General features: G+C 36.7%; 4 protein-coding genes across 6 annotated transcripts; 2 read left to right on the forward strand and 2 right to left on the reverse strand.

Annotated features, from left to right (window-relative positions):
* The first annotated feature begins 6711 nt into the window (after positions 1 to 6711).
* Positions 6712 to 10738, forward strand: LOC106751471 (lymphoid-specific helicase-like). Its single transcript, XM_014632374.1, has 7 exons — positions 6712 to 6894; positions 7472 to 7830; positions 7954 to 8546; positions 8842 to 9503; positions 9604 to 9998; positions 10094 to 10346; positions 10434 to 10738. Exons 1-7 carry the CDS (start codon positions 6807 to 6809, stop codon positions 10520 to 10522), a joined length of 2439 nt encoding a protein of 812 aa, XP_014487860.1. The 5' UTR covers positions 6712 to 6806; the 3' UTR covers positions 10523 to 10738.
* A 97-nt stretch (positions 10739 to 10835) lies between these two features.
* On the reverse strand, positions 10836 to 18531 carry LOC106751454 (uncharacterized protein KIAA1841). Of its 3 annotated transcripts, none has more exons than XM_014632352.1 (10): positions 18458 to 18531; positions 18049 to 18182; positions 16980 to 17787; positions 16509 to 16889; positions 16121 to 16387; positions 15619 to 15913; positions 15180 to 15408; positions 14573 to 14837; positions 14308 to 14486; positions 10836 to 11960 (listed from the first exon to the last, which is right to left on the reverse strand). In XM_014632352.1, exons 2-10 carry the CDS (start codon positions 18125 to 18127, stop codon positions 11851 to 11853), a joined length of 2613 nt encoding a protein of 870 aa, XP_014487838.1. In that variant the 5' UTR covers positions 18128 to 18182; positions 18458 to 18531; the 3' UTR covers positions 10836 to 11850. The 3 variants fall into 3 exon arrangements, with proteins under 3 accessions (XP_014487838.1, XP_014487852.1, XP_014487846.1); XM_014632366.1 differs by lacking the exon at positions 18458 to 18531 and adding an exon at positions 18370 to 18446; XM_014632360.1 differs by lacking the exon at positions 18458 to 18531 and adding an exon at positions 18393 to 18441.
* Positions 18532 to 19154: 623 nt separating this feature from the next.
* Positions 19155 to 20091, reverse strand: LOC106750638 (transmembrane protein 14C). Its single transcript, XM_014631119.1, has 3 exons — positions 19729 to 20091; positions 19351 to 19540; positions 19155 to 19246 (listed from the first exon to the last, which is right to left on the reverse strand). The coding sequence occupies exons 1-3, from the start codon at positions 19802 to 19804 to the stop codon at positions 19186 to 19188; spliced, it is 327 nt and encodes a 108-aa protein (XP_014486605.1). The 5' UTR covers positions 19805 to 20091; the 3' UTR covers positions 19155 to 19185.
* Positions 20092 to 21314: 1223 nt separating this feature from the next.
* Positions 21315 to 23853, forward strand: LOC106750611 (glutamate--cysteine ligase regulatory subunit). The gene is made up of 6 exons (XM_014631079.1): positions 21315 to 21853; positions 22070 to 22132; positions 22215 to 22332; positions 22396 to 22595; positions 22681 to 22795; positions 22869 to 23853. Exons 1-6 carry the CDS (start codon positions 21764 to 21766, stop codon positions 23018 to 23020), a joined length of 738 nt encoding a protein of 245 aa, XP_014486565.1. The 5' UTR covers positions 21315 to 21763; the 3' UTR covers positions 23021 to 23853.
* The last annotated feature ends 2576 nt before the right edge of the window (positions 23854 to 26429 follow it).

Genomic DNA, 26429 nt, shown 5'->3' on the forward strand with positions numbered 1-26429 from the left:
TAAAACATAAATCTACTTGCGAAATAATATTATATAACGCCATATAATGTTATTTTCATTTAAGAATTCAGTCATATTTAACGCCGCACGAAGAAAAATATGCTGGCACAGCAAATTTTATGTTGTCGCAACAAATTCTGTCGATTATTATGCCAACCAAATAATTTATTAGGAATACTAATTATCGCCCATTTGCTGGATTATTTTGTTGAATTTACATATTATTTTGTTATAGGAACAAATTAATAAGTGCAAGAAAATGTTATCCGTTAATTATTAGTCAATACATTCAGTTCACCGCTATATAATTTGGAAAAAATAAGTTGTATAACAAAAATGTTACATTACAATTTTGTAATTTTACTGTCTTTCTGCGCGTAATTATCAACTTAACACATTCAATTGTTGCTATATAACTTGAAAATTAAAAGTTTTATAACGAATATAACAATTATTATAATTATAAAACGGTATTCATAATCGGCTCTTATATTTAAGATGGTCTTAAATATAAAACAACATATATGTAACATCCATGAAGTATGAAATAAGATATTTAATATGCATTATTACTTATACTTCTGAAAAGGTGAAATCTTTACATAATAACAACATAAAGATAACGTTCACACTATATAAAACATATAATTAGGAATTTATATATATTATATATATCGATTACATTAGTGTGTTAACTGAATATATTTTGTTCCAACAGCAAATTAGAGAGTTCTAAAGACAAATTCACTCAGCGGAATGCTTTTTATCCCTGCAAAACTTTCTGTTCTAATTACGGATAATTCGCTAATTTATTTATGGCAACTATATTTTATTATTGCTGTTGCGCCAAATATGCAGTAGCATATTGACGGTTTCGCTACAACAGACAAATTATTTTTTTTTGGCGTGTACAGACTGCGCGCCAGACTGTGCGGCTTACAAAAAAAACAATCGGTTTTGTCGCCAAAACAAATAAAATGTTGTATGTTCACGAATTTACAAAATCGGTCGAGATTTTAACTCAGGCGCAGGACGCTGAAGTAGTTGTGTAATGTAGTATCGTAGAATGCTGATTTTTAGTTACGATATTAAAGAACACTTGCACAAGTGTATTTTACTAAAAAAATACTTTCCCATAATTTGAATTAAATAATAAACGTTAATTTTGAGCGAAATTAAGAAAAATATATACAGAATATTACAAACACTAAGAGATTATTTATTTCTTACTAATACTTGATTTATATTATACGTTAGTTAAATTAAGAGAAGTGCACACATAATAGAAAGTGATATATAAATACGTGTATATGTACATATATCGGGTATTATTATAAATTGTAATGTTCCTATGGCTACACTTTCAAAACAAAAAATGATCAATAATCTAAAATTTGTATATAACGCCTCTATATTAGTCTTTACCCGAGCAGCATAAATTAATTGGCTAACCGTTTGGCCAAAATCGGATAACAGTTAGCCAACTAATTTATATTGCTCAGATAATATCATAATAGTTTTTCATTAAAATCCTTAACCCTTTCGGTACATTTGACGAGTGAGACTCGTCATCTGCTTACTTGGGCATAAAATGTATTACTTTTACATATTAATCCATATAGCGACAAATTAAATCCGTCCCATGGGCATAAAAATTTTAAAATAATTCAGTACTCAAAGGGTTAACATGGTTTAGAAGAAGTAAAAATTAAAAATAGTATATTAATTTCAAGGAATACGGAATAGTAAAAAATATTTCGTACTTGTGCTAAAGTCGGTCCTTGTGAACACTTTTGTATATTAAATTTTTAACATACTCGTGCGTTAATTTAACATATTTGTTTATGTTATTTCAACATTTTGTGTTGTGTAGATATTTAATAGTAAGTGTTAAAATAATACATCTTACACTTCACAGTGTCGATTAACGTACTAGTTTTATGTTAATTTTTTAAATAATATTTATATAACTTTTCAACATATTCGCCTTGTGTGAAATTAATATAATAAGTTGAATGGAACGTTTGGGATATATATGGAATGTGTTAAATTTAACACCAAATTTTGTACTATACGTATAAAAAGTGTCATCCTTGGTTACGAATATCTCAGCTCCCGAATCGCCAATTGTTTCTCAATTGCGTCAATAATTCGATCATATTTAAATCTATATATAAAACAAATTTCAAGGAATTTTTTTTTTAAACAAACTCATTTTATGCTACAACTAGCGCAACGGAGAGATTCGTAGATTTAACAACATATTAGAGTCGAACGCGCCTCGTACAACGGACCGAGAAGGAGGGAGCTTAATCGAGCGGATTATGCGTTGCATCTCAAAGCGCATACACAAGCGCATACGCGATACTTTCTCGCGATCGCAATGGGCGATCAACGAGTCGAAATAACGAGTCTGAATATTTGCTTCGTTTTGCGTTTGAAGTACGCATAAAGAAGTCCTTAAGGCGATGCCGGTTACCGATATTACGCGCGTTTTCTTTTTTCTAAATGCATGCATAGAATTATAAATGCTTTCATAGCATTGTGAAAGTACAGATGTTAATAAATTTTGGAACATAAAAAATTCGCATCGAAAACAAACAAAAAAATTTTTTATTTTGTATCGGAAATACGGCACTGCGTTATATTTTCGCATTATATGAAAAGTTCATGCACGTAAAACGAATTTGGGGAGAAATTCCGACGACTTTCAAAAACATTATAAGGCCATCATAACAGAATTTCAATGTATAGTGTAAACGACAAAATACGAATTATGAATAAGCGACACGCTTGTTAGGATTTTTACGAGTCGTGTGATAAAAAAGAGCTCATTTTTAGTTCAGGCGTGTCGCGGCAGATGGCACTGTCTCTCGAGCTCAGCTCGGTGCGCCGAGCGAGAGAAAAGGAAGATAAGAAGAAGATAAGAGCGAGAGAGAAGAATATAATTCATCCATCATCTCACACTGATTCGGCTGATGCGATCGAGGACAGTGATGCGATTTTTTTTTTTACTCGGGTTAGACAGCGTTATTCCCCTCTAATCTTCTAAGTATCAAAAACACTGTGACAACGCGTCGGAGATGTTAAAAATTGACGCGTGAAGCAAGATGTATACAAATCGCCTGAGAGAGCGATACTGCCGTTCAATGTTAGAATTTGACGTCTCAGTTTTTTTTTCTGTCGGTAAGAGTGGATAACACAATATCAAATGATTAATAGTAGGCTAGGTTATAAGTAACATAAGTAAGTAAGTAACAGTGGATAACACAGTAAGAAATTAACAATAGTAGGTAAGAGTGGATAACACAATTACTAATTATCAATAGCAAGTAAGAGTGAATGACACAAAATCAACTGATCAATAGTAGGTAATTTAAATTTCTGGAAGTCGGTAAGTAACCAGGATCGATAAGTTTCCGAGAAACGGTAAGTTACCTGAGTCGATAAACTGTCGGGTAATGGTAAGTTACCGGGGTCGATAAGGTTCCGGTGATCGATTAGTTACCGTGGACGATAAGTTTCCGGGTGTCGGTTAGTTATCAAAGTCGATATGCTTTCGGGGATCGGTAAGTAAGTTACCGGAGTCGATAAGTTTTCGGAGGGCTGTACATTTCTTTATTGTACATTGCAAGGACATGGTGAGGTTCAAAGATTCCAATTCTTGGATGGATTCAAATAAGTATGATACTTCATATTTATCAAATATATAAGAACCATACTGTATTCTTGAAGCAATAGATGTCAATGGGTTTGATCTGCATTACAAAGTTATGAGTAACATAAGTAATCTCATAAATCTCAAACGGCTTAGCATCAAGAATTGCAAAAATAACGACGCCTAGGGCATAGACAAAATATCAGTAGAGTATCTGGAGTTATTTGACATTTCAGCCTGTGAGAAAATCACTGAAAGAGGATTGGAGGGCACTGTATAGAATGTTTAATGTGAAGAAAGTAATTGTTACAAATCACAACAAATCGTGTGAAGTAACTTGTGTGACGTTAGAAGATTGTATGCCTGGCTTGACTTATGAAAACCCTTGGAAATATCAAATGAGTAATGTTAATTGAGAGTTACCTTTAGTAGGATTACAGTTTGTAATAAACGTTCATACAGAAATGTTCACCTGTATTTATATGTATTACACACTACTTGTATAATTTCCCGCGATGATAAATGGAAGAATCGTACAAAGATACCGAACGTGATAAATTCACCACGATCTCAGACAGAACAGAAAGTAAAGATAACGAGAATGACGTCAAAATAATGAAAAAATGATCGAAGAATGAGTATTACAACCATTATCTCGCTTTCATTTTGATATTATTTTGACGTCACTGTTATTCTCCTGTTCTTGGATGAGAAGATCGTGAATGCGATATGAAAGTATTCAGGAAGCCGAATCTAGTCAATCGAAGAATCGATCACCTCCGTCAGCGCAACCGAATTCACACACTTTTATCGTAATCCATGTGGTAAATTATTATCTTTTCGTTAAGTCTGCTTTAGATCAATTTAAAGTGCACAGCAGGATTTAGGATATTAGATTTCATACCGACAAGGTTCTGAAGAAACTATCGACCCGCGATAACGTTCCGGATAATGGACCGGGCCAGTTACTATCGACATTACCGACTGTTTTCTTCTGCATCAATTTTTTTTAAGGTTTAACGATAAGGTTTGTCATCTGAATAGATTTCATCGTAGACATTAATATCGATCGTCAACACGCACGAGAAAATTCCGTTTATCTCGAGATCTACAGAATGTAACTTTGTTTCTTAAATTTTACCGCTCTTTTCACTTTGACTCTTCAGATAATAACGTTCCGTTTATCGTACCTTGAGCAGACCCTGATTGCTGGACATAAATTCAGGAACAGTACGCTAGATTCAACATACCGAAGACATGCAGAGGCGCCATCTGTTGCGGCCTCCGCGTATTAATACGTCGGTACCGACAAACTTTTTTCACGAGGGCCGGATTTGAATACTCCGCTGCTGCGACCCGACGAAGACGCTGCGATGTGTTGATATTCCCGATGACGGCCCATTACGCGAGATAATCCTTTTCGATGAAGAATATGACGAACGTACGACACTTGCCCGACACTCCCGACCGACGCACTTTCCGCGCTTGTTATTTTCCACGACGAGACTCGCCGCGCGAGACAAGAGGCCCACATTCGACGTTGTCATCGGACGCGATAATTCGCAGAGAAAGTTCGCACTTTCGGCCCGAAAACGATGCGAAACACGGGACGAGCGGTCAGCGTCGCACGATTCCATCAGCCAACCAGAAAACGACTCTCAGCGACAAAGCAACGTATAAAAACGCGCGCATTCGTTGCGAAGACGATTCTTTTCTCGTGATTAGCTTTTGATACTTGTGTACTTATATGGTTTGGAATATATTAGTCGTAAAATCCGACTGTGTAACAATTATTTTTGTCTACCCCTCATTTCTCGAAAGTTGCGAAATCGAAATTGAAATCGCAGACCGCATCATCCCGCGCAGCGCCGGAACATCCGAGACCGAGCCAGGAGAACGAGCGGCTCTGATTTCTCACCAGATTCATCGATCGTTTCGCCAGACTCCGGAGACCCAAGGTAAACTCGGTGAAAACAGAGTGATGACTCCGCTTTTAGGTCACTCTGCTTTTCACCGAGTNCACTACTTTCAAATTTTCCTATATAGTTATCTATCGTGGACGTAACAATATATATTTTTTTATAACTAGTAATCGCATCATTGTTAGATAGATGCGATTGGTCAGTTCCAATGCACAAACTGAATTTAATCGGTCGATTTGATTAACTTGGTGAAATCGGACTATGGCTGGTATTCATAGTTATTCAGATCTTACATTTAAAGCCGTCTTAAGTTCATCTTTAGACGCTTCGTAGCCAATGAAATGAATCGTGTAGCATTTGAAGATAAATTTAAGCCTGTATCAGATTATAGATTGGAATTGATTGGGTTCAAATTTGGCCTTGAGTTTAACGAACTTTGCTTTGATTGGTTAAAGGTTAAAGGATGGCCTTATGTATAAGATTCGTCTATGAAATGGCGATCATAATTGGATGGATTCAGCGGAAAGAGCAACTCAGGGGGCGTCTGTGATTATCGCTCTTGATTGATACATACTTTTAGATCTATCAAGAATCTAAAAGAATATTCCAGTTAAAAATAATAATCACTGAGCGCTCACTGAACTGTTTTTTCCCTCTGAATGCAACCATCGTTAATTCCGTATTAGACTACGGATTATGATTGAGATTGAATTAAAATTTGATCAATCAGAGCAAGATTCACTAAACTTGAGTTTAGTGAACTTTACTCTGATTGGTTAAATTTCAATCCAATCTCAATCCTAATCCACAGTCTGATACGGTCATTATTCAACTGTATACTATCGTTGCATTTTCTGAACGCAAGCGTCTAGTAATAAAATTTAGTAACATCGAAGCACAAAAACTTTCAAGTACAGGGAGAATCGAATTTAAAAAGTATCGGAAAGATAATCGATTTTTCTAAGAAAAAATAATCGATTATCATCGACCAATTACTGCTCATATCTCTATTCCCGCCCAAGATGATAGAATTCGCTATAAATGAAAAAGAACACACTTCGACGGTTGTCGGCCTGTTCACTTTTGGCGGTATGCGCTCAGTTTCAACGGTTCTGTTGTTAGGAGTGGATGTGTACGCGGGACTATACATTTAACAAAACACGGCACAAAAGTAAGCACTTAGGATTTGTGCATTCTGCTTTAAAGCTGTGCGCATAATAATCATAATGGAAGCTAACTGCCATATTAATCATGATTCAAGTAATTTAAATAATTCTGATTCCGGATCTGAAAATCGTTCATCGTTCATTACAAGTAAGTTAATAATTATTTATTAATAAAAAAATTGTGATTCTTGGGAGAGCTAAAACGTTACAGCAATGAAGCGTTAGTTTTTATATCTTTTATCCTTTTTGTCTTATTCTTTCGTCAGAAAACGTCGAATTTGTGCTCAGCCACCATGTGATACGATTTAGACATAAACCATAATAAACCATAATAAACCATAATAATAAACCATAATACCACGTGATACGATTTAGACATAACACAATGAGCACTATTAGCATAGACATTGAGCCATTTAGCAATGTTTGCCATTAAACAATGTTTAAAATGGTAATGTTTTATGATCAATGAAAAATTAATAGTGTGTCTGATCGGCAATGTTTTTTTTTTCAATATAAAATAAAAATATTTTTATATAAAACATTTATATGTAGTATTTCTTATTATGCTTAAAAAAATTTGTATGTAGAACAAAACAATATCTGGTTTATTTTCTTTTAATATATTGGCATATAGAAGTTTACTCACAAGGGATAAGTTTGAAAAATAGTTTTGAAATATTTTCTATGTATTGTCTGATGTATTTAATTTTTTCTTTTTAAAGATACATCAATTGCCAATGATGTAAAGTTTAGTAATATACCATTAACAGAAGAAAAAAAGCCAAATTCAAGAAAAAGACAGTATAGTAAAATTAATTTGGAGAAAAAAAGTCTTATGGAAGAACAACATAAGAAGGAAATGGATGAACAGAAATATAAGGCACTCATGCACTTGTTGAGCAAAAGCCAATTTTATTCATCTTATATTCTAACCAAAATTGAGAAATCTGTTGAAAAGGAAAAAAACAGTAAGAAGATGAATAAAAGTAATATTAACAAAGAAAATAAAGCACCATCAAAGAAGGAAAATAAAAGAGCCAATTTAGAAAAATATGACATAAGAAAATATATACCTGTGGATGTAAGTAACAAAAAATCAAATTTTTGTCATAATTCTTATATGATGAACAAAGTATAGTAACTAATTTAATTTTTATTAAATGATCAAATTCTTTGTAAGGGATTAATATTACACTTATGATAGGTACAAATGCAAATAGAAACTAAAAAGAAGAGGAAATTGAATCTAAGTACGGAAGAAATAGAAGCAGAATTACAAGAGGAATTAGATGTTGAGGAGAAAGAATCTCTGAATGCTGTTGTTATTGTATCGAAATATTTTGTTGGGAAATTACGTGATTATCAGCAAGATGGCTTACAATGGCTGAAGGTACTTTATGAGAATGGATTGAATGGAATTCTAGCTGATGAAATGGGCCTTGGAAAGACGATACAAGTGATAGCCTTGTTATGCCATCTTATAGAAAAACAACAGGCTGGACCTTATTTAATAATTGCACCTCTTTCGACTATACCAAATTGGATGTTGGAGTTTGAAAGATTCGCTCCTGATATACCAGTTGTGCTATTATATGGCTCAAAAGAGGAACGATCTATTACATATCCTAAAATTAAAAAGAAATATAATATTACGAGTGATTATAAAACGCAGCCTGTTGTAATCACTACTTTTGAAATGCCATTGAAGGATATTAAATTCCTTCAGTCTCAGACATGGAGATATATTGTGATAGACGAGGGACATAGAATCAAGAATTATAATTGCTTATTAATTAAGTATGTTATTATCGAAAGCTTGTTGCGCTTATTAAAAATAAGTTGTTGACCGTGACAATTATTTTCAAAATAAGACATATTTTACAGAAAATGAGTATTATAGTTACATCTCTGTTGTTTCTAAAGTCACTGTTAAATTTGATAATAAAAAATCCATTAATAATCACTTAAATATTTTATTTGATAGATGTTATGGAAAATGTCTTATTTAAAAAATAATTCGTAATTATATGGCTACATATATTGTATCATAGGAATGTGTTTTCTAGAATTGACATACATTTTTAATTTTTAGAGCTTTGAAAACGGTAAAATCTATGAATAGACTACTGCTGACTGGAACTCCGCTTCAGAACAATCTGTCTGAACTGTGGTCTCTTTTAAACTTCCTTTTGCCAGAAATTTTTGACGATTTGGCTGTGTTTGAATCGTGGTTTGATGTCGAACAGTTGGAACAGCAGGAAAATACCGAAAAGATTTTGAGACAGGAAGAAGAGAAGCGTATATTATCGTCGTTACGTGAAATTTTAAAACCGTTCATGTTAAGACGCCTAAAATCCGAAGTTTGTCTGGAAGTTCCCCCTAAGAAGGAATTGGTCGTTTACGCACCGCTCACGCAGTTGCAACACGATTTATACCAGGCAGTTTTAAATCGTGACATACAAACATTACGTAAAATTAAGGAACCAGAATTAATTCTGCCGACAGTAAATGGCAAAAGGCTTAAAAGACGATGCGTTCTCACTAGTAAATACGGATCTCTCAAGAAGGATTCTGAAAACGCAGATGAAAGTGGATCGTCAGTGGATGCTATGTTTACAGATATCTCTTATAACAACAACAAATGTACGGCAAGAGATGCTAAGATTGAGCAAAATCTGTCAATATGGAAACAATATACCAATGTCACAGAACGTAATCATGATTTTTTCATCAACATACAATTCCAAAATAGAAGCAAGTATTCCTACATTATTATAGCGTCCGCGCTTATTCACATGATCCAATCTATACTCAATATTGCTTTATCGTTTTCATATATTATTTATTATTTCAGTGGTTATGTATAAAAAAATCGTAAATCATCCGTATTTGGTTCATTGTCCGTTGGATTCAGCTGGTTTACCGAAGATTGATGAAGATTTGGTCAAATCCTCCGGCAAACTTTTAGTGTTAGATGCAATGCTGGGAAAACTTAAAGCACAGAAACACAAAGTTCTCTTATTCTCGACGATGGTCATGATATTAAATGTGATCGAAGATTATCTCTCGTTGCGAGATTATAAATATGTCAGATTAGACGGTTCTACTGATATCGAACTGAGAAAGGAATACATCGATACTTTTAATAATAATAAAGATGTGTTTCTGTTCCTTATATCGACTAGAGCTGGCGGAGTTGGATTGAATCTAGCAGCTGCCGATACCGTCATTATATACGACAGCGATTGGGTGAGTCGAATTAATCTGATATTTTCGTGTTTTCCCTAGTATTAATGTTTTATTCATACACGTTCCTTGAGTAAACATTTCTTCAACGATTACAGAACCCGCAAGTGGACATACAAGCTATGGCGCGATGTCACAGGATAGGACAAACGCAACCTGTGGTTATCTATAAACTGTGCACCAAAGGGACGATTGATGAGGCGATTATGAAGCGTTCTGAGAGCAAGCGCATTTTAGAGAAAATTGTTATTTCGAAAAATTGGAATGAAGAACTAAACAGAAATAGGCTGTTAGAGCTGAAACAATTGTTGAAGTCCAAGGAGTATAAAATTGTTACATCTGAGAAGGAAGGTAAGATCTTATCACTTGTACAATATATTTATGAATAATATATACATAAGAAATTACTGCGAATAAAAGAGTCGATTGTTCTTGTAGTTTTCACAGAGGTGGAGCTGAATCAATTGTTAGATAGAAGCGACTTGACCGGCCATCAAGACACTGCGTGTAATTTGTCAGATCCGTAGAAGATACAAAAATTTTTTTCATTCACATCTGATGAAATAAAAGCAGTATTTATAAAATGCAGTTCGCTTAATGTTACAAATACTTCTTTATGCAGTTTAAGTCATATTGCTAGAATATTCATGAAGCGTCTGATCGATCCTACCTGTAATTGGGTTTTGTATTTAACGTTACCATCTTAAGTTTATCTTCAGACGTTTTAATCGTTATAAGGATCGTTTCATTGGCGGGGCATCTGAAGATGAATTTAAGACATTAATTTGAATACGTTGTTCCGCTACAGTTCATCTCATTTACTTCACAGATCTCTTGGTATTTTTTTTTTTTTATGTGACCATGTAAATTAAACTTGATTTATTGATGCAGAGGGATGAAAAGAAAAATTATCGCTGTTGCCTATGTTATATTATACCTTATATTTATATAAGGTAGAACGGATTAAGCTGAGCGGAAAAGTTATGCATAACTCTGCAAATTTAGCAATAGTTCTATTAGTAGTTATTTTTCTTACTAACTCAAAGCCATCTTTCTTTGTATATGAAACAGAGTCCGTCTCACTGCTTCCCGTGTTAATTCGCTCAAATGAATTAATTACTCACTAACTATTGTGAAACTGGCAAATAATTGCAATTGAGAATTGGCAATTGGAATGTAATTTTTATGTACAGCTTAATCTGTTCTCACACGAGCGCTTAGCGGGAAAGTTTCAGATATCCAGTATATATACAAAACGTACTAAGTATAATTGACAATTTTTAATCATGTTGAGCTCTACGCGAGAAATGGGTATGCCGCAAATGACGCTAAGTAAATATGTAAGACCCAACAATGAGTATCGCTTGAAATGATATAATGTGATCGTATACAGGATGCCCCAGATCAACAGGGACAAATTTCACGAGGGCATAGAACGAATTGGGGTGAATAAAAAAGTTCTCTATCATATTGCAAACAATGCTTAATATTTAAATTATTAATTAATTAAATTAGGGACACCCTGTATATCGTTTTACAAACGCAGTAATGTGTGTATGAGAGTTCTAATTTTATATCATTATTTATTTTTTTCTTATTCAATTTCTTATTTATGACGCAAATTTACATAATTTTTTCTCTGGTATGTTGTTAATGTGTGTGAAATTATTTGCGTAGCAACCTAACAGTTGTTTGCTCTTTATAAGAACATAATTATATATAGGTAATTCCCAGTATAGATAATTTTCATGTTCTTCACATGTATTGAAATGAATCATTCCAATAAGATATATGATACATATACATATGTGGGGAAAAGGAGAAAAGATAGTACAATCTGCATTTAAATTATAGATTATGACTTGTGTGATTTCATACGGGTCTTGCCAGTCAAGGGGTTCTTATATCTCGAAGATTGCGCTAACTGTTCACGAAATTCAGCCTCTAGTTTTATGTATGTTCCACCTGTATGAAGTACAAAATGTCATTTATTTTCTTTTATAATAAATATTTAAGAATTGATGTACCGTTCGATTCGATATGAAAAAAGTCATCCCAGTAAGGTAAAAAAGTGCCGATCGATTACCGGACGTATTCCTATATCGAGACGTATATGGAAACTCATTATTAATTTCAGATATTTCAAATTACTCATCTCTATTTGTATTATAATCAGGGACCCGGACTGAATGAAAATATCGGTTCGATTCCGGTCTACTAACATATTAAATATAGGTTTCGATCTACTAAAATATTTAATAAAGGTTCCAGTTTCGGTTACGGTTTTTACGACAATGAAAGTACCGTTTAAATTATGGTTTTTTTCGGTTCCTGTTCTTAAAACTTGTTTCTTTATTGAATTAAATTATACCGAATGTCTCATTTTAAAGTTTCCACTACATTATCTTTTTAGGAAAGCATTTAAGAAAAAAATGTTTCGAATAAAAGTTTTATGATTTGGAGGAGAACATAAGATGGTGTCGCTGGTTTGACCTTTGATAGTTTTTTGAAGGCCACATGAAGGTCACCTTCAATTTCTTAAATAGAAACTCCTACTTTCTATTGCATGTTCTTGTAGCTTACTTTGAGAGCTTTTCAAAACACTATCATAAAATATTGTTGCATTAAGTATTTTTCGAGTTATAAAGCTTGAAAGTTGCAGTACCGCTGACGTTAGTATTACCCAAGGTAGGTATAAGGGATCCCACGATTCGTCACTCCCGTAGTATTTTCTGACTCTAAACCTTCTCTGCTGTATATCTTGAGTAGTGTTAACGTCGACGGTATTGTAACTTTCAAGCTTTATAACTCGAGAAATACTTAATGCAAAAATATTTTGTAATAGTGTTTTGAAAAGCTCTCAAGGTAAGCTACAAGAACATGCGATAGAAAGTAGGAATTTCCGTTTAAAAAATTGAAGGTGATCTTCAAAAGACTATCAAAGGTCAAAGCAATGATACCATCTTACGTCCTCCCCCAAACCATACTTTTGTTCAAAACTTTTTTTCTTAAAAAAAAAATATATATATATATATATATACGTATGTATATATACAACGTGTACAATAATATATTATAAAAAATAATAATATCACTTGCTCGATGTAGATGGCATTTCTTCATTATTTCTTCTGCTCTTAACACATTGACAGCCGGCCCCGCGAAAACGCGGGGCCGGCTGTCAATGTGTTAATTTTTTTGGATATATAATATTATCCTCCTTACTTGTAACTTCTCCCTAACGGAACATGTAATTATGTAGATTCTGAGAATATTCGGAGAATATCTCGATATTCTTCGAACATTCTTAAAACTAACACGTTCCATATAAAAAACTATACATGTTCCGTTAGAATAATTTGTACAATTCAGGATGATTGTCTTTCTATTCATCCTAAAATTGTAATATATCCTTCTATCAATCCTCTTTTGTTCAATATCGTATGCTAGAAGTTTATTTTCTATTTATTGCGATGACCAAACAGTATGCTGTTTTTCCATGAGAATTAGAATTTTATTATGAATTGGAAAAAACGACTATTTTAAATCACAAAATAAGAACCGAAATAATGAATCGAAAAACCGAAAAAAATTTAACAGTTCCGATTTCGGTTCTACAGGCTTTATAAAATTTCGGTTTACGGTTCCGGTCCGGTCCCTGATCGTAATATTGACTTTTAACTTCTCCAACTTTTACGTGCGCAATTATTTATACCAATGTGCGTACACGATCTTGTAACAAAATTTTATCGCGTTACAATCTCACAACTAAATCATTGGCAAGTTAAAACAAATTACAATCATGACTGCAAAATTATAACAAATATAGTTGTAAAGCCGTTTTTTTTCTTTTCATTTTTTTCCGGAGAACGAATGAAAAAATTGGATGAACGGATTTTTTCGGTTTCTTTACGAGGAGAAATTAAGAAGAGCGATTTTTACGAATTATAATTATAAATAATCAATAAATAATTTATATGTATACGTACTTATGCAATATTTGTGTGACAATCGTACGTGGACATTAGAAAGCGAAATTAAATAATCGAAACAACATTTCGGCTTGCTCGGATATTAGTGTTATCATTGTAAAGGAAAAAAATCGTATTCATTCCTGAAATAATGCGTGCGCGTGCAGAAACTATTTGTATCTTTTGTTCGACAATGAGATTTCGATATCTCAGCCCGAATATTACAGTGATTATGTAATGTGTGTGTTCGTGTAAAAATTGAGCAATCTTGGAATATTTAGATATCCGGGAGCTTTACCTCGAAAACCATTGCGCGCACTATTTCACGTAGAGGAACTTACCTATCGGTTGCTTGATTTTGTGATGCTGTTTACTGTAAGTTCTCACGAGCGTGCCCTCCGTGAGCGTTCTTTTCGTCAGAAGTGCCGTCATCTGCGCCGCGGCTCTCTCTTCGAAATCTCTCTGATTGTCCTGGTTGTGTCTCACGTTCAGATTGCCGCTCCAACATCTACCGTTGCTCCTGAACGACGATGAAAACACGCGTTCGAGATAAACCGTGCGCAGATCTAAACGAAATCTACCTCATAATTCATCGACTTCGTTTACTTGCGGCTGTGCGGATGCTTCGCCTTTCTCGTCGCGCTCTGTAACGCGGACAGAGCGTTCGACTCCTCGCTGTAATAAGACTCCTCGTCCGCGCTACTGTCCTCGCACGCGGTCCCTTCGTCGTCGTCCTCGCTGTCCGTGACCGACGAAGCGGGGGACGAGAGATCGGTGGCCACGGAAATTTGTCTGCGAAATCTCTGTAAAGACCTCTGTGAGTCTTGCGGCTGGAGCAATCGACGGAATCCCGAGCCACCCCAAATCCTTCCTATTCGCAGGAAATCATTCCGGCGTCATGACGTCGAATCGTTCTTTTCGTACGAGAGGGGGCCTGAAATCTTTTCTCCTTCATCGCTAATTTGACTTTGCCGACAATTGTTCCCCACTTTTTAATATTATTCTCAGTCTTTTCAAACATTTGTCGGGAGAATTTTGTATTAGGTTTTTGCATAGAATTATCCTTATCAGATGGTCCCATGGATATCGATGTTACTAAATGTTGCAGAAAACTTTGAACTTGTTACACTCGAACCGTTATCTTTCCATCAGTATTGTCAGGAGTCAGCTAACTTAAGTACCATACATATCGCGTGAGGGCAATAACTCTCACCGAGTAGACCGAGTTTTGGTCTCTGTGGCACAAGTTCAATACCGTTCCACCACATCACATCCTTGCACACCAGTTTGCCTGGGCGGAGGGACGGATCGCGAGTCACCAGTCGCGTGATCTTTTCCGGGAAGAAGAGCTGAGGGGACTCGATGGCTATTACTTCTCTGTGCGCCGTCAAGATGTTCAACACATTTAATTCCTTTTCGCTCCTTACGTCCGGTACATGTTCCTAAAGAAGCAAAAGTAAGGAGGGTAAAAACACACAAACACAAGATTACAGATGAGTCATGGCTGCACGATATTCTTTAATACGCCACGCTTACGTATCCCTATTTTTTTTCTCTTTTTTAGTGATATATGAAATTTAATTATATATATATGTACAAGCGAGAGCTCTGTTTTATAACATGATAATTTTGTACATAATCTTGATACCAACTTTGTACCTGCATCCCCCTTGATTTGGCAGCGTTTCAAATCTATAAGCACGTTGACTGCAACACGGATATCTTCCTAACGGAAAGGGCGTAGATCTTTGTTGTTCGTTTACGAAGAACTGTGCAGGTTCCGGATGATAGCAGCACCAATCGATCTGATATATCGGGAAATATACGTTGCATTGTTGGCAGAACAAGAAATGGCAATCACCCCATAATCGCCAGTAGACCTTGCGCCAAGAACGTAATTCCGATCGTAGACTAACGATGTACTCGTTCAGTGTCCAAGTCAAATCTCTGCGGAGTGACAAGTCGACATATACCTCCCGTGTATCTTTCAAGTATATAATACTCAAGTTATATTAAATATTTATCATATTACATTATAAATAATTTACATAAAAATACATACTCGCATGTGTATGTATATTCGTGTTATATTAAATATTTATGTATAATTTATATTATATTTATGCAATTTATATTATATATTTTGCACAATACCTCACATGCTTGCTGTGAACGGCACCCTTGTTATCGATCTTCGTTGCACTCGGGATGCAAGGAACAGAATCGGAGATCGACTGCACGACGTTCCTGCTACACTTGCCACATTTAAATAGCATAGCCAGTGAACTGTAATGACCCTTTCTACTGTCCGGGGTGACTTCCACTAGCGACATGATCAATTTACAAAATAAACGGCTTTGAATTTTGTCCTTTTTGTCCTTTAACATTTCGACGTCCTCGTTAGTAAATAATTCAGCTAATCTGCTCGATAATAACGATATCCAGTAAGACAACAGTGAGCTGGCAGTTTCAGCTGCTCATTACTATAATAAAGAATTTTACGAAGACGAAACTGCATGGAATAAAACTATGGTGTACGCACCTTGTAAGAAGATTATCGTCTAAACACGTTAAGATCGTCGATGTCTTCAAAATGTCTGACATATAGTCGTGACAATATTGAAGGCAATTCTCCAAAAGTGGCTCCATTTGCAAGAAACAAGCGGATACCATAATTGGAATGACATTACTGGCCTCCAAAACCGGCCACTCGGATTTTTTTATGATATCTTTCTTCACCCATCTTATTAGCCAATCGAAGATAACAACGTCACAATGTACCGATATGTCGATTTCATCGAGTTTCTGTCCCGCCGTTACATCAGCAAAATAACACATTTTCTGCACGAGGAGCTTCTGCGGACATCGGAAGTTCTTCCTGATATTTTTATCCTCATCGCACACATGAATCTCCACTTCGTTCCTGAAACATGATAGGAATAATGATAAAGCGTCATTATTATGTTTTTTATTATTAATAAATATACTATTATGATTTCTTGAAAACACTCACTCCAACAGCTTTTTATTTATCTTATGCTTCTCTTTATCCTTCTCTTTATGAGTCTCTTTATGAGTCAAAGCTGCCGATTTATTCTCAACTATATTACTCGCTGAAGCACTTTTCATAAGATCCACAATAGCGGTAGTCTTTTTGATAACAGGCTGCGACAGCGAAGACTTCGGGAGCATGTATGGCAGCACGGAATCCAACAGTCCCTCGTGCAAAATATCCCTCAGATTTTCCTTCACGACTCTCGCCAAACCATATTCACTTTCTTCCGCATACTCTTTGGCTGGTGAAATCTTCTCCTCTCCATTGTCAACTTGACTCTTTGACAATAGTTTCCTCTCTCCAATACTATCCTCCTTTCTCAAGCATTCGTTAGAGGAATCTTTTATTTCATTAGATCTTTGAGTACAATCATCTTTATCAGATGTCTCACAGATATTGGTACTATCAGATGTCGCAGATGTAGAAAATTGTGAGTTTATTATGCTCCCGGATGTGCATGGACTTGCCAATTGGTTATTTATCATTTGCTGTGATAAATCTTGTATAAGAGCATCGTATTTGTTTTGTTTTTCTCGTGTATCATTCACATCACAATTGTTACTGCACATTCTATCATCTTGAAACGCTTCAAGACCTAAATTAATCTTTGCTAACTCGTGCCAGTCAATTTCGCTATTTGCGCTTAATATGGTAGCCACACCTTCGAAACTATCATTAACTTGATACGCAGTTCTCATAAATTCGAAAAATGCTCCGATCGTTAATTTTGCATGCTTCTCCTCTTGAAGGTTTCGCAATGTTTCAGCTAAATTCAAAGTGACTGTTATTACTATCGTTCGACCGATTCCTACACTGCAATTATGATGCAGTTGAATCTATTTAATGTAATTAACAAATCAACTCCTTGCCAGTCTTTGTTATTTAACCATTAGTAACCGTTGAAAAGTTGGCAACAAAAATCGTGCTGTGTGGTATTGTGATCCAAAAAAAATCGTCAAAATATTTCGAACAAAAGGTGCAGCATCCAAAGTAATTTCGGTGCAGCCTAGGATATTGTTACATGTACCTTCGTTACTTGTTGAAGCACATGATTTTAAAATCGCGTATGCATTCAAAGCTGCATGATTACTTTCACGCGATTCCATGTTTCCCCGCGCGAGATGATATTTGTATTACAAAAACCTGCTATTGTGAGGTTACCTGAAAAAGAGTTATTCAATTTTACACAAACTGGAATACAGGCGCGCGCTATTTGGCTAATCACTATTATATAGAATAAATCTTAGTCATGTGACTGAAACAAGGCGATACACGAACAAAAAATTGTATCTGTTACTGTAACCGAAAATATTCATCTGAACATTCAGCTGTATTAAAAACTATCTACTTTCTATCGCTGCGCTAGCTTACACTAGCTCTCTTCTCCTCTCTTTCCCATGAAATCTCAAGAAAGAAAAGGTAAAAAGGAAACAAACCCAAAATTTTTGGTTAAGATAAAGGCCTCCACACATGGAAAAACGTAAAGTCCGCATCAGACGAAGCTTGTTTCCTTGATAGATCTGGTAACATACTGGAAATGCGTTCTGGCAGATTAATATCTAGTGTGTCACTAAATCTATCAATGAAGGTGTGTTCCCTTTTTATCGGCCTGCAAAACCGTGTTTTTCTACGTGAATAAGGCCTCATTCCGCGCACCTTCTATGACTATTTATCGACTGTCAGGAGGGAAAGGGAGAGTTTACGTCGATTTTCACAAATGTCTTCGAGCGATCACAAGTGTTGTTTTATCCAAATATCTTTTTATTTGCAAGTGGCGAGCAATATTTCTCAACGTGTCATTTCTCGCCTATGACGTCATGAATTCAATACGGCGCGTCATTTACTCTGGAGCCTTAAAAATTACCCGCCACGCCGATGTTCCTTCCGGTATGTCATATAGTTCAACGATTGTACATACCCCCGATTGAAATAAACGATAACGCACTATATATCACACTTTACTGACTTTCTTTAGATTTTATTTTAAACAGAAACTTAATAACTTACAAAATATTTTTCTGCACTCGATACAATATTTATAATTGTACTTCTTCAAATATCCCCGACCGATTCCCACAATCTCTTGCATTGCGCTACTTTACATTAAAGAGTTGACATTGACATTAATAAATGCAGTACTTTTAACATTCAAGTAATCAACTCGTCACTCTGTCTTCAATGGTGGCGAGAAGTATCGTGTGACTGTCCTTACGATCATAACGGCGCTGAAAATAATTTGCATATTTCAATACATTACACTAATGTATATATATGTATATATATTGATATTCATTTATAAAAGCACACGACACAAGCAACAACAGAATACCTTAGCATGGCAATGATGCCGGCTGGCATTATCTTGCCCGAATTGTAATACCGATATCCCATCAGACCTCCTAGAGCTGTACTGGTTCCCAGGAAAACTGCAACATTAGTGGGATCCTGCGAAGTCTGATAAGCCCCGTAGCCCAAGATAGATCCAAACAGTAGACCAGCCCCCAGGGAAGGGATAGAATCTGGAAAATATGAAACACTGCGTGAACACCGTGCGAATAGACCAAAACATAAGTACAATTAACAGAGATTCGTGCACTGCTAATAACGTAATCCTGCGTGAGGATTAACGCGAGCTCTTGCAACTGACGCTATGTATACGCGTGAAGTCAGAAACTTGATTACGGATACGATTCGATGTTAAACTCACTGGATTTCACGTAACCTAATATCCCACCGCCGGCCACCGCGGCGGCATAGGCGAACGCAGGAATATCGATCGGCATTCTTAATAGTTCAATTAATCGTTCAATTCCGCGCCCCGACCTCAGAACGATCGACGTGCCGTGCGGAGTCCACCGATAGTCTACCGTCGGCCATAAAATGATAATCAAGATATCGAGTAACTTTCCAAACGTTACGAATCACGCGAGCGTGCCGATACGGCGAACTCGTTGAGAAAGCTTCTCCCCATTTTTTCGTGCCGTAATCTTAAGGACGAATCGTCATTGTGCAACGCGAAGTGTTATGTAATAAATGAAAAGCTCGCGCATTCTTCGTACATTGTACGAGAGGTGATGTAATTTACGATAAGATACAACATGCGATAATAACATGCGTAACGAAGTTTCTAGTAATTTTAGTTCGCGATTTGTTTTCGCTGTTCAGCCAATCAACGTACCATTTTTGCGTGAGAACTAGAAGTTTATTGGTTGTCACCACGTGAACTGCCGCAGTGTGGCAAGCGTGAGCCATTATGCCCGTATCAGACTACGGATTAAGATTGAGATTGGAATTTAACCAATCAGAGTAAAGTTCGCTAAACTCAAATTTAGTGAGTCTTGCTCTGATTGGTCAAATTTTAATTCAATCTCAAGGTGCTTTCACATGTTGCGTAACTGCGTAGCGCAACGTCAGCCAATCAAATCGTCTTAATTACCCAATTACCAATTACCACGGCGAATTTGATTGGCTGACGCAAGTTATGCTTACGCAAGTTATGTCGCTTGGGCAACCTCAATCCTAATCCATAGTCTAATATAGGCTTTAGGCTGGTATTATGCTTTCTGCATGTAGAGCGCGGAATGCTTGCCGCGCGGCAAGAAGTGGTAGCCAATAACCTTTCAGTTCTCGTGGAAAGACGGCACGTTGATTGGCTACCTCGTCTCTTCTTGCCACGCAGCCTGTGGACAGAAGCCATTACATGCGTCGTACGACGAATTTATCGGCTATGCCAATTGGAGATCAGATAGAGAAAAATTTAGGGACCCTTGAAATTCTCTGTCCAACAATAGCCAATCGGCACATCCGACAAATACGTCGACGCATGTAATATCAGTTTTAGCCGACGAAAGCTATCCTAAAATGTATAAAGGATAATTTATGGAGATCGTAAACCGTTAACTTATGTCGAAATCGTAAGAAATTGACCCATCGCAATCGACTGTTCCTTTTACATTGGATTGCAATCGGTTTCTTACGGTTCTAGCACGACTTACTGATTTACGGTTTGCATAAAACAATGGATCTTTAATTATATAATTACACACTGACAGTCTTGCAGAATCGAAAGAATAATGGCTTATTTTTTGCGTGCAATTTTGGAGGAACATTCTATGCGAACGTGTCGGTCATGGGAAAACTGCGGAATGATTGTTTCACTTTACCTTTTATTTTCAAATTTGATAATATCTGTTATTTGAAAAATGATCGTTTACGCTCTGATATCTTGCGTAACTTAACCGCGCCAAATATTTGCAATATAGATTTTAATATTCTCAATACCGCGACTTTAAATCAGACATGGAATTCAGCGCGCTTCACGACGGCGATAAGTATTCATCGATCATATCGAAAATTTGTTACGCCAACATTCGCGTAACTCGCGTCGAATTGCTATTTCTTGCATTTGTCAACGACGGAAACGACTGCTCTCTTTATCTAATATCTACAAGTGTGATGTAAGCTGATGTAATCGGCAAATGAGACCACTTGAATACGCGAAATCTAATCCATCGTGCACTTACATGATTAACCGTGACAAATTGTTCGAGAATTTTCTTTCTCGTGCGGTGCTTTCAATTTTTTTTCTCTTCTTTCGACAAAAAAGGGAGAATCACGTTTGTTAAGGTGCGTTTTTTTCGCTCGCGAGCGTATAAATACGCGCGGCCGCGCCGAATCAAACAGGACGAATCAAGAGACGCACGCAACCTTGCTGCGAAAGAAATCATTATTGCTCGTCAAACATGGTCTCGCACGTTTTACTGATCAACACCGGGAACATACTCTCTCTCAGCGAGGCGAAGAAGAAGGCGAGCCAAAATTCTACGGACGAGGTCGGTTCGGATGTATAATTAATATTTACATTCCTGGAAGCACGAAACAATAAGTACAACGTGACTGTCATCGTAACGGTACACTTATCGTGATACGGCCGATTGATTTGTCATCTTGAGGTTATGTCGTGACAGCTCGTGACGCTTTTTTTTTTCTTTTTTCAAACCCGCGCCCCTCCTTTGATGAGATTGACACACTTGGTTGATTTCTTTCAGTTGATCGAGGCATTGAAAATTATCTTAAATGACGAGCAAGGCAAGGGGGACGGTCAAACAATCGTACGTATATAGTTTAGTGGGTCGTGTAATTAGGAGGTATTTTTGTATCTGAGGGATTTTTTTTATTAATCGCAAATCGTAGATCAATGGGAAGGAAGACATAGGTTTGCAGGATGTCGATAGGAAAGACTTGAAGATCGCCATAAAAGTATTTATCCCCTCGCCCGATGAAGATTCATTGAAGCAAGCGTTAGACCAAGGTATATTAATTGCCGCAATAATGTGATTATGTGTATTTCTAATAATGTTACGTTTTATTGCAGCATTTAAAGCACTCAATACAGATACTATAGAATCTTTAGTGATAGCTTACAAAGGCGATGAAAAACCGGAGGATACGCTGTTGTCATTGAAACGCATATGGTTTGTGGTAGAGGAATATGTGAGAGCTAACAAGCTGTCCAGCGTTGGTTTAAGCGACATTAATACAAATACATTCATTGAACTGTTCCAATGGGCCAATGTGAGGACGGATTATTTAAAAATATGATATTTGTGATTTATTTGAATATATGTGAAAATTGTAATATCTGCCTGTGTGTTTTTAGATAAAACCAAACATTGTCCAAATTAACTTAGCCACATGTTGTGTCGTTCCACCAGCCTTGCAGGCATTTACCAAGGAGAATGATATTCAATTGCTGACACACAGTGATCCGTGTCGTGAGTACTTGAGTAATTGAGAAACAGTCATTTGTAAAATATAATTACCATTTTGCATTTCCACTTATTACAGAAATACTTCCTCAAGAAATGGTGGAGGAGATTTTTGGCAACACCGCTCGTTTACACTGGTTGACCAGATATCAGATTCATCTCAAGTGCCGCGGTATCTTATCATCAAAAGGATACTTACTGTTTGTTAATAAGTTAAATGCCGAACCTTAACGCCGATAGTGCTGCTAAATCAAGTGCTTTTTAATTATTCATATTTATCGGTGAGGGATTTAATATATACACACATAGCATATTATTATAGGATACTTTTTCACGATTGCTTTTTGCATTAATTCCGCACTAAGAGAGGTTTGTAAAGAAGCGTAATGCATTTTTTTTTAATTATTATTAACACTGAATGTATTTTATCGCATAAGTGTTCCCATGAACTTTACGATTCTACATATTACGCTTCTCGTTTTTGTCCTAGTGAATTATTGGAATGACGAAATTTCGTAAAATTTGTAGATTTTTACAGCGAGAATATAGATAGTACCGGATAATAACGGATACTTTTGATAAGTAAGACAAGTGGCAATTTTTTTATAAATTTATGTTTGTACCGCTTGGGAAATAAATTACATCTTCTCAATCACAAATACGAAATGGTTTATAGCTCACAATTATTTTGCTTGGTTTTCACACGACAAAGCGAACAATCGATAGAACAATCAATAGAACTTCGCGATGCGCCACATTTTCTAAATATATATCGTAAAATACAATTCGAGATGTGCGCGTAAATTTTCGTTAGTAGATGGTAACGTAAAGGGGGTAAACGTGAAGCTGCAAAAGCGATGCGAAAAGAGATTGAGTAGCGTTGGGTATGAACGATCGTAACGATCGACACCGCGTTAGAAACAGGATGTTCATAACGTAGCTCTCATCGATACCCTCGCGTGATCTTGAAAACGTTCCAGTTTTAACGACACGTTACGAAGATAAGATGGTTTTGTGTTCGAAACGGTATTATATTTATATTAGGAGATAACATATTAGGAGTTCCTATAAGTAATTTAAATATTTACAAGATTTTTATTTTTATTAGTTTCTATTTAAACTGTACATAAACAGTACTTTTTTAGTGTTCTGAATTTAGGTAAGGATGAATTCAACTTGATATATTACTGATTAAAATTAAGTCTTTGTCCGTAGACGTTTAAGTGTTTCATTTTGTAATACTCGATTATTACTTGCGGAGGTACTCCTAATACTTGTTGTATACTTTGTTTCTTATCACTTATAATATATTTATTTCGCCGTAAAGACAGATAATTTAGCATATAGTGCAGATGAGAGAGCCAGTCCTGCCGTTTGGTCCTTTTCGGAGCGGCTCGCGGCCCTTGCTAGCAACAGCCGATCGGGAGCCCTGTAGGGCGGCGGTGACACTGTAGAAGAATTCTTCGTTTTGCGTGCGCGTGTGTGTCCTCGGCGTCGCTGTCGGCGTCGTAGGCCGGCCTCGATATGTGCTTCGTTTTATCCCCTTTGCCTTACTGCCTGCTGCTGCCTTCTCGGATCTTTCCCTTTCCCGCGCATTCTGCTACTCCAGGGTTCTCTCCTCCCGCTTCAGGCAGCCCTTTTGCGTTGAGCCGCACTGCGTGGCGCGCGCGTGCACACACACACACACACGCATACACATGGGCGTACGTACACGTGTTGGGGGAGAGACAACGAAGCGATGAGAGATGGGGGACCTTCGAGCGACTGGAGAATCGCGTAAACGTCGCTTCTCGCTCTCCTTTTCTCCCCGTTTCTTCCCTCCGCTAGCGCGGATTCAGCGAACGTAAAACGACATAAACCCGCGAAAATAACATTAGTGAAAAATTTGATGCAGGTTTCGTCCACGCTTGTCCGTTAGTCAAGAAGGGAAGCGATCGGGAAAGTTTACAATGAGTCGGATGGAAGCGCTCGAGAAATTTGTTTGTAGTAGAAACGAGCGTTCCCATCCCAGCGAACGCACAGTAATATAACGGTTACCTTGCTGTAATGTAACGAAACGTAATATAACGCACACGTTACACGTTTGCGTTAGTTTCCGGCGAACACAGAATATGACTGGTGTATAACATCGAAGTAGCACGCAATATAACGGATGTTGCGCCCTATTAATATAATCGCTATGTAACATAGCGGTAATATGTAACATAACGAATGTTATATCTCATTACTATCGATGTTATGTAACTTCACTTCACGGATGTAATGTAATTTAAAAGTTACGCCGGTCACGCGCTCTTATTAGACAAACCGTATGATGTACACGCGCGAGCATGCGCGGCACGAATACATCGCAGCGCGCACGCTCGCGACAAAAGCGAGGGAGGAGGAGGAGAAGCGTCGAACAAATAAATGCTGAAAAGAGGAACAAAACCGACATTATGTGGCATTAACATACAAAGTATGTCAGGCCCGCGATCCGCAGGCATAACATAGTATCGCGCGATACTACGTTCGCATACCCCACCTGCTTTTCGCTTCTCGTCGTCGACGGCGGCGGCCGTGAGAGCGAAAGAGGAGGGTAAAGCAAATATATACGCTGCTCTCTCGCGTGTGCATGCGTGCGTGCCCGAAAAAGAGAATGAGAGGAAAGGAGGAATAGAGGCGGAAGGAAGGAAGGAGGAAAAGGAGCAAGTTTGATTTCAGAAGCCTAAAAAACTCTCACGTGTAAAATTTTATAAATAAACAAGTCACGGTTAATTTTTTTTTTAATTTGCCATATTGAATCCGCCATTTGGTTTTTTTTTATTTCGTTTCAGATTTATCATTAGCGACCCCAAAAACTATCATTTTTTTTAACCAAAATTTCGCAAAATATGTTCAACAGAAAAATGTATGCGACAAAGAGTTAATATATTTCAAATTATACACGTAAAAAGATTGTATGTATTTTTTTTATTGAGATAACGATTAAATAAGAGTAGTATAAAAAAAGAAAGGGACAAGGGAAAATGAAGAAAGAATACAGACGCAAATGCAGTCTTGATGCTGGGCCATTTAGCTGGCAGCCAGGTATCCTGAAACTACCAGATCACCTGTATGTATGCTTATTACCTGCTGTACTTCCACTGTTTTCTCAGTACTTAATCACTGCAAATTCAGTAATTTTTAGTGTGAAATTTCTGTAAGTGTATTTCATCATTCGATTGCACTATTATACATTAGTACTTAAGTACTGAAATACAAAACGTCGCGCGAGACCTTTCTCCACATTTCACTGGAAAAGTTACAAAAGCGTAACATTAGAGATGGAACGAAGGAAAGTTAATGTAAAGCAAGAAATAAACAGTAACGACACTCGTGCGAGCGGCAGTAGCGAATAAACGTAAAAGCACCCTCGCTCGGTTCCGCGCGCGCGCGCGCGCGATGCACAGATGGGGTATAAATAAAGCGGCTGTCGTTTGCGGAAGCAGAAAACGGGCAAAAGGACAGAAATGAAGAAGAAGAAGAAGAAGTCGAGGAAGAAAGGGAGCCAGCGACGGAGAAAGGAATAAATTAGTCGCGGTGAGCGCGAAGGGAAAGAAAGAGTAAGTCGAGAGAGAGAGAGAAAGAGAGAGAGAGAGCGAAAGAGGGAGAAGAAACG

The sequence above is a fragment of the Dinoponera quadriceps genome, unplaced genomic scaffold (genome assembly GCF_001313825.1).
Source record: "Dinoponera quadriceps isolate SergipeBrazil2010 unplaced genomic scaffold, ASM131382v1 scaffold46, whole genome shotgun sequence".
Taxonomy (NCBI): domain Eukaryota; kingdom Metazoa; phylum Arthropoda; class Insecta; order Hymenoptera; family Formicidae; genus Dinoponera; species Dinoponera quadriceps.